Source organism: Argopecten irradians, chromosome 2 (assembly GCF_041381155.1).
Source record: "Argopecten irradians isolate NY chromosome 2, Ai_NY, whole genome shotgun sequence".
In the NCBI taxonomy this organism is placed as follows: domain Eukaryota; kingdom Metazoa; phylum Mollusca; class Bivalvia; order Pectinida; family Pectinidae; genus Argopecten; species Argopecten irradians.
Genome location: NC_091135.1, coordinates 11,328,455 through 11,342,289, shown reverse-complemented (window position 1 = coordinate 11,342,289; position 13,835 = coordinate 11,328,455). Strand labels below are relative to the sequence as shown.

Below are 13,835 nucleotides of genomic sequence, written 5' to 3'. Positions count from 1 at the left end.
TTGAATCGCTAATTACACATCACATAAAATATTTTAATTATTAGAAAAAAAATGAGACAGACAACAGTAGAATCACTTTACCAAATATGTTTATTATAATATGTATCTTAAGACTCTCAAGAGCCGTATATTCATTTTAACCATTTACATAATAGTAATGATAATGCATTGTTTTCCTTGTGGATTGTATATATGTGCATGTTATATTAATTTCGTTATTCCAAAAGGTGTAAATTTTCGGATATATACTCAATTTATGTATACGTTACCTACAAGAATAACAGTGGTCAAAGGACAACGCACTGATGAACCAAACGTTTGAGCAGTAGTACATCCATGTATTCAGAAATACAATGGAAAGTCTGACAGGCTTCCCATTTTGAAAGAAGATAATGATTACTTCGTTTTTTTATCACTGTCGTTGCATTATTTTACTGGAGTAGGCGGATCGTTACCCCTGGCTAGCGAATTTCAATGAGACAGCAAATGATGTCATATATTATTATTTTTATTTGATTCAACAGGTCCAGTGTTAACAAATAATACAGACTGATGGGCCGGGCGTCAAAAATTAAAAAAAAAAGATCAAATTATCCCAATCATCTCCAATTATATATTTTTCTGAAAAGGAAAACTAAAACTATAATTTTTGAGTACCTTGGATATTGGCCTTAAAGTCGCCACAGGTATGATCGCCCATTAATATCTGTACAGGATAGCTTATATACTACTTACTCTTCTAATTACGTTCAAAACGAAACCCATATCTAATTAACAGCCCTGCACAAGGTCACTGTATTAAGTTAACTTACAAACGACTTTGATGGCATTTTAATCAATTTTTAATAACGGGTCCTTTTACCTGATGATATTAGACGGAAACCCAGTAAGCGTAATGTCACAGGTGTTGTGTTGGGGTGTTGGAACGGTATTCGATTAACCATAGATCGGGTTGATATTTTTATCGCTTAGGAGTTTTAGAAGTAAGAAGACAAGCACGATGGCTATCGATTCGCTGGAACTGTCTTCTTTACACGGCCCTGAAGTTCAGAAAAACGATGTCAATTATTTTACTCTTGGGGAAAGTGGCAAACTTACAAACATTGAGGGTAAAAATCAGGGTAAAAAGAGGAAGGAGGCTGACACACTGACGTGAGTAAATATTGAAAGAGAATTATGGATAATTAAGGGTTATAAGTACTCTGATATACTTACAAGGAATAACAACATTTTATCACATTTTCCGCCTGATATCCAGTGATTTCGCCCGTGTAATATTTTTTGCATATGTCACTAGTGTAATATGACCTGGAGAGATTTTCATTGGCTAGAAATTCATTGTGATGTAAGTCAGAAACAAGAAAATGACGTCAGGAAAAATGACGTGACGTCAGCTTAACGATGACGGCGGAACAAAATGGCGGCCGTTGCTGGATTTTCGGAATACATTTTGACGTGAAATTCTTTGTTATGTAGGTATTTGGAGTTATGTGATAAAAAGTATCTTAAATTTGTGTTCATTTCATATGAGATTTTATGTAACTCGTCTTGAGGTTTTAATTTTTGCTCGCCATGGCTCGCAAAAATAAAAACTTCTTAGACTCGTTTCATAAAATCTCATATGAAATAAACACTCATGTAAAATCCTATATTTATCCACTTTCTGTTTGAAATGGTTTAGTAAATACATCAATCTATTATTTACAACCATCTATGTATCAGTAATTGACCATAAGAAATAACATAAAAGCTATGATCCTGACATGTCAGAAAGGGGCCCGCTATATGACTGATCCACAAGTTTATCAGACTCTACTGCAAATAAGTCTTCGTTAATTAAGGATTAACTTGAATAGATTTTTTATGTTATGGAGATATAACACAAAAATCTGAGTGTACTCTAAATAAACCGCGAAGCGGTTTATGATGAGAGTACACTCAGATTTTTGTGTTATATCTCCATAACATAAAAAATATATTCAAATTAATCCTTATAATTCAATTTACTAAAGATAATCTCTTCAATATTCAAAATTCATTATGGGACTCTTTTGTCTATGAAATCATTACGCCGTCATCTCAGCCAATCAGAAGCAACGTTATAAACGGCGACGCCATTTTTTCCTTTATGGGCTGATAAAGTAAATTTTTAAGCCAATGAAAATGCTCGTAACAAGCAAAATTGAATTATTATACAATATACATTTTGTTGTCATTGTTAAAATCCAAAATAGCCACTGAGAAGCCATTTTTGAATCCGGTTATCCCAAACATAGTACCTGTAAAATGATTACTTTCGTAACATGTAAATAAGAATGAATTTGAAGTTTTAAATGTTGTCAATTTGGTTATAATATCACGATAATCTTAATGAATCTTTTTGCAGAGATTTTCAGGGACTTATGCTACTACTACCATCGTATATTGGAATAGGATTTCTGGGTCTCCCTTATATGGTGAAACTTCTCGGCCTATGGGTAAGATTTTCACAATTATATTACGGATAATAAATAGATATCTAGCTCAGTTTGTATCCGTAAAATAGAAGTAGTTTCAAACATAAAGTGAAGGAATTGTACTATACTAAATGAAATAACTTCCCTAAAGGCACATGAAATAAAACTGTAGAATGGTTTTATAAAATGAATAATGGTAATTTCAAACGTGACGCGAAGGGTGGTTAGCTTATGCCATGGTGTGACGTCATCTCATCTATCCGTCTGTTATTATTTGACTCAAGTAGCAACGGTTCGTAAAGGAATGCATTGCTTTTAATGATACCATATGCATACCTGCTAATGCTTCAGTACAGTCATCTGGAAAACCACATACAATGTATCCCAATACGTGGTCGATTGTAATACATACTCTACATACGCATATTAAATTGTACTCGGCCTGTACGATAGAAATATTATAGTTTAATTTTGTTAATGACAAATTATTGGCACGTAAGAATATTGAAATAGAAAAGAATAACATTAGAAATGACGCAAACTTTTGCTGAGTATAAATTCAATAAATTTAATTTAAGATTTAATTTAATAATTTTTGATGAATGTTCCCGATCCAGTACTTATAAGCTAGATAATTGTAGACATGTGATCGTCTTTCGCTTAAAGAAACTTCGAACAAACATATACTGGTGTATCATATCTACTGCCTACCAGAAGTTACCATTCTACAATAATGAATTGAACGAATCTAATAGCTATAACCGACGGCCTTGCAATAAACTACTGTTTTGTCTTTTTACAGAGTGGATTTGCTGGACTGCTCTTCTATGGTTTTTTGAACGAACTTGGATGTTTGATTTTAGCAGACAGTACCGCGAAGCTGACTGAAAGGTAATGCTTGATTGGTCAAAATAATTTGGTTTGATTGATTAGTTAAAAAACCGCAATCAAAACAAACAAATTGCTTGCTATATAACTACTTTGAAAGTTTCATCATTCTGTTGAAGAAAATACAAAACTTCATCATTTATATATACACCTAAATATTCTTTAAACAAACTCAATGTTCATAGTCCTTGTGTTGGTTTTTGGCAAGGAGAACAATGGAACTACTTACAGTTTATAAATTTTAGCCTATCCGTATGTAAATCTTCAAGGCATTAGAAGTCTAAAATAGCATGCCTCTAACTTAAACTATGTTGTGTAACACTGAAATGATTAATTATATCATAAAAAAATCCTGCACACGTTACGACGATACCACACCTGTTTCATCAGTTGGTATAATATAGGTATCAGAATGCCACGATGGCACAATTTTATGAACAAGAGTAGAGTTACAAGCTGATTCGCTGCCTAAAATATAAATATGTAACGCATTAAAACCCGATATCATAAATATGTTTCTAAGGCCATATATGATATACTTAAAATATATATTATGGGTCCAGGGAGTAAAAATATATATAACATATATATTGGCACACTAAAACATTCTCTGCGTGGAGTATGCCTTTCACCAGCATCCAAAATGAATATGTTGAATATTAGTTAGAGGTATTTCCAATATTTCGACTTGTATTTGTGTAATCGATATATGGTTTGGTAAATTTGAAGCGGTGAAACGTTGCATTTGGATGTCTTCAAATGTATAGGGCCGATTTTTGCCGGTATTAAGTGGCATGTTTTCCCTTGCTGATTAATACAAATATATCCAAATAGCTATTTTTTATAATCTACTAATTATAAGACCACCGGTAAAATTCGTTTAGATATTTTTTACATTAAACAATGTTAAGGATTGTTTTCTTTTGAATCATGGTTTTCGACAAAGATCAAATAAAGTTATTGAGATTTTACAAATACCAATTTATCAATATCATGTAGACAAGTTGCCAGTTTGCAAAAATGGTTGTCAAAAAACATTACAGTCTACATTAGAAGATTTTTTTTTACGGGGATTTTAAGAATTTGTCACATTAAACAATGTTAAGGATGAACCAGCATTTTTAGCTGTATTGAGCTAATTTTTGCTGTAAATCTTAGGGGGTAGGGGTAGCATATCTTGTTATTCTGAGAAAAAAATATCCAGTCTTTTTGATCAAAACATGGTATATTTTAAAAGCAGACTACTGGAAAATAAATTCTACAAACATAAGTAAATATCAAACACCTCATTAGGAAATTTATGGCTTTAATATCTTGTGTATATGGTCAAAACGGCAAAATTCCCACAAAATCCAATATTTTGTCATACTAGGTATCTTTGAGTGACAGTAGCTCAAAAACGAGCACCGGACATATGTTTTTTCTTTCATTTTCTTTCATGGTTTTATAACCCCTCTTTCCAAAAATCTATATGAGAAAAAAAGTTTAATACAAGAAAATTTTGACTTCTCATAGGAGTACATCCTTAAGTATAGAGAAAATATGCGATATTATAACTTTTGGTCCCCTCTTATCTGTTGCTTCGACTTGTTGCTATGTTTGGATTTGTTTCTACACAATCAATCAGCTATTAACAACGGATTCATTGTTTGAAAATGTTGAAACCCATGCTAACTTCAGTCCCGTTTCGAATTCTTGGTTTAGTTTATTTATTTTTCTTTCTAGAACAGGGGAGAGATTTAGTGATATTGGGAGAGTAGCGGAGATGAGTATGAAGTATGGTCCCCACTGGGTCAACCAGTACGCCGAGAAATTCAGGTAAGATAGGATCCTCACTCTCTACCATACTCTTTGTTTGTTTGTTTGTTTGATTAATTAACGTCCTATTAACAGCTATGGTCATGTAAGGACGGCCTCCCATGTATGCGATGTGTTGCGTGTATGTTGTGCGAGATGCGTGTTTTGGGAGACTGCGGTATATTCATGTTGTGTCTTCTTGTATAGTGGAACTGTTGCCCTTTTTATAGTGCTATATCACTGAAGCATGCCACCGAAGACACCAAGCAACACCCCACCCATACTAAGATCCCTGAGGGGCTGCGGAGGAGACACTAGGGGAGGAGCACTATGGGTGTAATACCCATATTGTTTTATAACAACTCTCATTGAAAAAAAGAGCGTTAAAGATAGATTCCGTTCATCTTAATAGATATTTGTGGGTTGTTTTTTTTTTGTAAAATCTGTATGACTAAAATAAAGTTAAAAATATTTTCCTTTTACCTTAGGGTGAATTTCATCCTCATTATGTTTCATTGGGCGATACCTACCTTTAACCATTGCAAATTCGACGCAATTGAAAAAAAAATCAAACTGCATATCTAACGCACTTTAAAAACTATTTTCAAAGCGGAGAAAGAAGGTACAATGTATATGCGATTTTTTTCCCAAACTGCATATTTATCAAATTCTCTTTAACTCTTTGATTTATTGACATATATAGGTAATTTTAGTGTACACCAGTGGTAGAACACAAAAGTTAGGTAAAAATCGTTTCACCTCTAAATATTTTAGCCGGTCTTGTCGTATTACATGGGTGAGTAATCTGCATATAGAAATATAACTTGCAGGAGATGAAGATTCTTATTTTCATAAATGTTTTGTTTAATTTGACCTATGTTTAAATATTGATCTTTATGTGATTGTTTCAGGCATTTTGTTGACTTTTGCATATTTATGAGTTATGGTTTGCTTTTGCCCGACCTTATTTCCGCTATGAATCTCTTCGTAAAAGACGTAAGTATTGTATATTCAATTTTATATATATTTTGAAAATATACGGTAAAATAGGTATGTGTCGTTGCAACAGATATATATGCAAAATATCACTTTTTGTCGCCAAAATGGTTTGGAAAGAAACCTTACAAACGTTTGGGGTGTATGTGTTTGTAAATGAAACTGATGGTCACTGTGCTTATTGACCATGGAATCTCCACCTAATTGAATGGTTAATTTTTACTTGTGAGTTAGCTCCCCATTCCGTAAGACTGACTTTAGTCTAGTTTCATGTTATGGACATATGCATCAATACCAAAACAGAGTTTATTTATAAAGAAATTGGATGGCTTCCATTATCTAAACGGAGAGAGATAAGAAAATTAACCCTGTTTTATAATATTAAACACAACATAGCTCCCTCATATTTATGTAATATATTACCAGAAAACATCGGTGTCCTGACAAACTATGACTTAAGAAATTTCCAGGACGCGAGACAACATCGTTATAGACTCCAACGCACATTAAACTCCTTCTTTCCTTCAACTTCTTCTCTTTGGAATAATTTAGATATATCTATTAGAAATTCTCCAACTTTAAATACTATCAAATCAAATTTAAGTAAATCTTTCCTTTTTGAAACCGATTTGTGTTTTCTAAATTTTGGTACTAGACGGCTTTATATTCTCCACTGTAGATTAAGAAATAGAGCAAGGAATTTAAATTACGATCTTTTCAGATCCAATCTTTTGCCTTCAGCACGATGTGAGTGTGGATTCACGTGCGAAGACTTTTATCACTTTTTCCTTACATGCCCAAAATATCACATTATACGACAGACATTATTAAACGATCTTCATTGGTACCCTGGTGACATCACATTAGATACATTACTAAGAGGAGGTGCAGCTTTAAAAAATGATGCTAACCTTAATATTGCAAAGGCAGTCCATATTTATATTGATAGTACTGGCAGGTTTTGACATTATGAGCATCCTACCCCATTTCCTATATCTACCCCGTATCTTAGTTGATTAATAGATTACATGTTATACATATGTCAACAGTATAAATCAGTTGTATCTGCTGGCTGGTGTAGTTGAAAGATTTTCAAGGAAAGGAATGGCTTCGAGTGGATCTTCAGTGCAATGTTTTCTATGGAATGTGTATAATGGACAACGTTTTTAAGGAAGTAACCGATCGGTGTTTCCCAGCCAGTCAGATAACTATGTATACAATTATCACTTTTACAAATAATTATAACTTAATAAATAACTATTCTCCTCTCCTATACTCCTCTATATTCCCCCTTTCTCCTTCATTCTTAAAATAGAAAATTTTGATTCATATTATGTATATGTATTGTCTTCATTGCTGTCCATTATGTATATATTCATATTATGTATTCGGGAGAGGACGTTACTAAGTTGGCAAAACTTGTGTCCAATCCCTGTTGTCAATAATTTACGACAATAAAAATATGTTTAAAATAAAAAAAATCATCAATATATATCATGTATACTGTTGCATTATGTAATAACTGAATAGTTATGTATTCTCAATGAATTTTCATTTACATGTATATGGTATAAATTTCATTATGTTCAATAATTCTAATTTGTATGAATGTTATATAATACATGACGATTATAAGTTGGGTAACATGACGATGACAAGTTGGGTTACATGACGATGATAAGTTGGGTTACATGACGATGATAAGTTGGGTTACATGATGATGATAAGTTGGGTTACATGACGATGACAAGTTGGGTGACATGACGATGACAAGTTGGGTTACATGACGATGATAGGTTGGGTTTCATGACGATGATAAGTTGGGTTACTTGACGATGATAAGTTGGGTTACATGATGATGATAAGTTGGGTTACATGACGATGATAAGTTTGGTGACATGACGATTATATGTTGGGTTGGGTTACATGACGATGGTAGGTTGGGTTTCATGATGGTGATAAGTTGGGTTACATGACGATGATAAGTTGGTTTACATGATGATGATAAGTTGAGTTACATGAAGATGATAAGTTGGGTTACATGACGATGATAAGTTGGGTTACATGAAGATGATAGGTTGGGTTACATGACGATGATAAGTTGGGTTACATGACGATGATAAGTTGGGTTACATGACGATGATAAGTTGGGTTACATGACGATGATAAGTTGGGTTACATGACGATGATAGGTTGGGCGACATGACGATGATAGGTTGGGTTACATGACGATGATAGGTTGGGCGACATGACGATGATAAGTTGGGTTACATGATAATGATAAGTTGGATAACATGACGATGACAAGTAAGGTTACATGACGATGATAAGTTGGAGATGGTTTACATGACGATGATAAGTTGGGCTACATGACGATGATAGGTTTTGTTACATGACGATGATAGGTTTGGTTACATGACGATGATAAGTTTGGTGACATGACGATGATAAGTTGGAGAGGGGTTACATAACGATGATAAGTTGGGCTACATGACGATGATAGGTTTGGTTACATGACGATGATAGGTTTGGTTACATGCCTTCGTTTCTTATTGCAGTTCCTGCTCCAATACGTCATTATCAATGATGTAGTATCCATTGTTGGAATCTCTGTGTTACTGTTGCCCGTCTACCTGACGAGGAGGATAAAGCTTCTGTCTTACTTAGCTACAGCGGGTAACATCGTTTTGTTTGGGATAAGTATAATAGCCTTCCAGTACATCTGTCGGGACCTTCCAGACACCAGGGCACGACCAGCCTTCAAACCGTTCGATTACCTGTCTGTTACATCATTTGCAAACGACGCCATGTTTACTTTCGACGGGATTGTTTTGGTAAGATGCATTTAAATCTAGAATTGGTGTTTTTTAAACTTTTTATTTTGGTTAGCATTTCAAGATTTTATAGTACATGTGTAGATGGATAGGGTAATACTATACTCAAGATTACTGTAAAACAATCAATTTTGGCGGAAACAGTATTACATGATTTCGTTCTCAACGATGAATAACAATTTTATATCTTTTAAAACCTCGAGCAGACGAAATAGCATTTTTCAAAAGTTATTTTCTTTACAGTATTACCACCATTCGAAAGTTGAGCTTCTTATTTTACTTCATAATAAAATGAACGCCCCCTCCCCTCCCCTCAACCCATTTTATTCAATATAACATGTAAATAACAATATATTTTCCTTTCACAGAAGCCCTATCACACCATTTTCATATTTCATTATTTTATTTTAGACAAGATTACATACTTTGATTATTGAAAACCACTCATCCACATCCGTACAATATAAATAAAGGCCAATAAAAATCGTATTGTTAATTTATCTAATATAAGAGTAGTCTCTTTAACTGTGCTGTAAATGACCCACAGGTACTTCCGGTACGTGACAAAATGAGAAGTACACAGCATTACGATGGATGGGACGGCGTTCTTGGACTGGCCGTGGTCCTCTCCATTATTTTTAATGTGGGATGCGGTTTCTATGGTTACCTAAAATTTGGCGAATTGACTCAGGTTAATTTCATATTGAATCTGCCGGATAAACATTGGTAAGTGATGTTTGTAAGACCATGTTTTCATCTATTTTAGATTTTATTTCGTTCCATTTACCCATTGAATTAATATGCTTCAGGTACATACAACGTTTTTTTATATATATAAATATTTTTTTGCGGGCCAAGATTTTCGCGATTTGATATAAAAATGAGAAAATTACATGTTTGTGATTTTAAATTTTCAGGGTATGAATTTTAAAGGTATATATCGTTCAACCATTTCTCATTCATTCGCTGATCAAATTGTCACGATCCACAGGGGACCAACTCAATGAAAATGGATGTTGTCATACATTTTTTGTATTTGGTGGATTGACTGATGAGTATATATGACAGTCATGTGTTGTTTTCAGAAAATACGAGATTTGAAAAATTATTTAAAAAATCGGGATATTTACTATAAAACTAGTAAATATGCCGGTTTTTTTAAATAATCTCGTATTTTCTAGTTCCATCCATCAAATACAAAAAAAAATGCATGACAACATCCATTTTCATTGAGTTGGTCCCCTGTGTCACGATCATAGCAACGTGCCGCGAAATCGCGAAAATATCATCCCCGCGAAAGTTACCGGCTATACGGTATGTTTGAGGGTTAATATGATGGAGCTGATTGATATGAAAATAAAACCATAAATATGATCTTTAGCAAAAAAATATTTAAAATGTCATCTCTTTTATACATAATTTCAGGATTTACAAGTCTTTGAAGTTACTTACATTTACAACCGTGTATGCAAAGATCGGGCCGACTGTTTACGTTGTGGTAGGTATCATGTGGAGGTACGTAAAAGGCCGATTTACTACAGAGACTGGCCAGAACTGTGGGGAATACGGCTGTCGGCTTGTTCTGCTCCTTCTGTCGTGTACGTATGCTGATTTACCTATATTATTATCAAATGGACTCTGTGTGGTTTGGGCCCCTTATGGTCCCCCATATCCGTATTATGTTTTGAAAAATGAGTAATTCAGAAATAAATATGTAATTCCATTTCATATTTAGAAGGGAAGTTGTCTAATTTTGCAATTTGGTTGCCAAGGTAACCATTTAAAATATGCATGAAATATGCGAATTGAAAATAATATCATATTTTGTCTAAGATTTATTAGTTTTGTCTTACAAACAATTGATCGCAATCTTGGACACATAATATATATTTACTTAAAGTACGTACGCAGATAACATACATTCTAAATATAAATACAGATTTCAGGGATGCGCTCTATGGTTTTATTGATGATAAAAACTCGGCAACATTGACAAAATTTTCACATTGGCATCATGTATGCACGTTTACCAAGTTAACCACAACAACTGCAGTTTGACGATGCTATGCTTTACTAATTGTACACGGGATACACTTGATATTTCAAATTCAACCATTGTATCACTAAATAACAGGTTCGAAAATTTGACGGATTTTGGGGCCAAAAAGGGCACAAACCACGGTAGTCCTGTATGTCCGAGTCAAATAATCTTTCTCGCTATGCATTGCATATTATCAAAGGATACTCGCTGTCTCTAAAGCCTTCAACCTTGGAAAATATATTAGATTGTTACTTACAATATCAATCAAGAAACCGAACTTTTCTAAAATGTATACGCATTGTATTGGCCATAAATGACCTTAGTTGTCGATGGGCCGTGAAACTCAAACAAACAAACAAGCATTTGTATAGAAATATGTTGAGTTATGGATCAGTCATTGCTGTCATTAGTTGAGCGTTGAACCATTAGTTGAACCTTGAACTAAGATCCCTCGCGCGCTAACATCCGGGCCATCGAGTGATTTGCAGAAGTTATATAACTGGTTTTGTTATCGATGTAAAATAAATTAAGTTCATATTTCATGAATCTTATTTCTCATGTACTTCACACAGGTTCATTCACGATCGTCATCCCAGAGTTTGATCTGCTTATATCTCTATCGGGCTGTTTTGGAGCAGTATTTGTGACCATTCTGATCCCCTTTACTGTTAAGTTACTGGTGTTGTATGGCGAGGAAGAGTCGACATCACCTAGTGAAAATTGGAAAAGAAAATTGGCGTTTTTATTTTGCGTAATTATCTTAATATTTGGGATATATTCAACGATCGCTGGGATTGGAGTAGCGGTATATAGCACACTCTATCATATTAAACTTTGAGTCTGTCCAGATTTGTGAAATGAGAACCCTGGCGACACATTTATCATCTAAACACGGATATGAATACATCTAAGGAACACTGTCACTAAAGCCACGTGCTTTACAAGTAATTTCATGGTACGTCCTGGACCCAAAACATACTAATAAGACTAACTTTTTCCAATGATACCAGGATTTCGACCGAAAACATTCATTAAGTCTAATTACCCTGCACCACCTCTAGAAACCCTGTGCTATAAATCATTGACCAATCGATATCAGTTTTAAATTATGTCACGAAAATGGAGACAGCAAGAAACGGTAACCTCCCTTCCCCGTCTGTATTGGCGCAGATAATTATCTCCATTCCCCCTCTTAAACTGCACAACATCAATCGATTTGCTTGTTACAGTTTTAACTGTTAAATTTTATTATCGTTGATTTCTTGTGTGGTTTTTCTTCTTCACATTTTGAGATATTTTCAATTTAATAAGAAAATGTTGAAAAATAACAACGACCCCAATAGTTATGCCGGTTGTTGAAACAGCAACCTTTTTCCGTTTTATACGATAGGATCTAAGAAAACGTTGGTCATCATTTGTCAAAAAAGGTACTTTTTATTTTGATCTTGGGGGATAGGGGTAACATATGCTGCTAATCTGAACAAATAGAACAAAAAATAGACAACATATTACAAGATATTGCTTTAGTTAAAAAGCAGGGGTTTAATCACGCATAGTGTACAGAATTCGATGTTGAATTCAATTTGGTGTCGATTTGATGCGTAATGAGTCCTGAAACATACATTTACAATTTTCAGAAGATTCACTTATCAACAAAGTGACTCAGAACACCTATATCAATTTCAGGGACGAAAATGTGATTTTGCTTGTATATTTATCTGGTTCCAACAACACAGGATTTCTGTCCAGTAGCTCCGCTTAATGCATATCTTATCTACACTGTCATTCTGAAATATATATCCTTATGGTAATAAATACAGAAACCCTCCTCACATCCAGTTTGAAAAGTGGTGATTAGAGTTTCTTCTAAACTACCCCCTACTTTGTTTACTAGTATATAAGTAAGGTAACACTAAGCTATCGTTTATCCATTGTTTTATACGTTCAAAATGAAAAATACTACGAAAAAATATCAAATAATTGTGAAGTTGGCTGGTCTGTAGGCGTAAGGTATTTTTTGTCATATGACAATATGTATCAAACAACAATGTCAAGAGGAGTATATATAATTCGGATATAGCCATTGGTAGTGGTCAAAACTGTTTAAAATAAGACATGTCCAAGGTAAAAACAGTAACCTTACAAAATCCTGACAGTCTAAAACCTTTGATATTAGAAAATTCCTGCTTAGAAATCTGAATTGGTACCTGCACCCTGACATTTAGGATGTTATCATCTTCATGATATCTCTTTCATGAACCACAAGAGCCGCATCCTCGATACTCCAGGAGTTTCGATCACACACGATCTCTACCTATGGACTATCCCATAGTAAAACTGGAGACAACAGAACAGGTAATTAAGTCCTCTGATGTACATAAAAAAGCCCTATAACACAGTACACTGTGGTTGACTGTGTGGCTTTGAAGTTGGGCGTTGCTCTCTCTGTAAGTCTTCAAAGAAAATTTTTGCGACCTGTAATTGGTTCAGATTTGTTACCCTGAGCTGCCTTCCATTTTACTATGAAATAGTCCAGGGGTGTAGAGATTGTAAGTGATCGGAAACCCTTTAGTATCGAGGATGCAAGAGGCGATACACAGCAATTTCCGACTACCACTCGGTGTGAAAATGGGTCTACACAAACCGATCTTTTCTGACAGAAACTGTGACATGTATCATTTTACATAAGATTAGTCTTTGTGACCTAGGCCCAGTTTTATGAATATTCTTAACTCTAAGGGATTTCTTAACTTTAAATTCTTCATAGGAAAGCATTACAGAAGTTATTAGAAGCAATCTTCAGGGCAGGAGCCTTCCTTAAAG

At 34.2% G+C, this 13,835-nt stretch overlaps 1 protein-coding gene across 2 annotated transcripts; it reads left to right on the top strand.

Annotated features, from left to right (window-relative positions):
• The first annotated feature begins 436 nt into the window (after window positions 1-436).
• On the top strand, window positions 437-12,859 carry LOC138314447 (proton-coupled amino acid transporter 2-like). 2 transcript variants are annotated; one of them, XM_069254791.1, is made up of 9 exons: window positions 437-1,152; window positions 2,387-2,477; window positions 3,259-3,347; window positions 5,070-5,162; window positions 6,053-6,137; window positions 8,696-8,971; window positions 9,519-9,697; window positions 10,397-10,569; window positions 11,585-12,859. In XM_069254791.1, exons 1-9 carry the CDS (start codon window positions 1,001-1,003, stop codon window positions 11,848-11,850), a joined length of 1,404 nt encoding a protein of 467 aa, XP_069110892.1. In that variant the 5' UTR covers window positions 437-1,000; the 3' UTR covers window positions 11,851-12,859. The 2 variants fall into 2 exon arrangements, with proteins under 2 accessions (XP_069110892.1, XP_069110891.1); XM_069254790.1 differs by lacking the exon at window positions 437-1,152 and adding an exon at window positions 1,153-1,472.
• The last annotated feature ends 976 nt before the right edge of the window (window positions 12,860-13,835 follow it).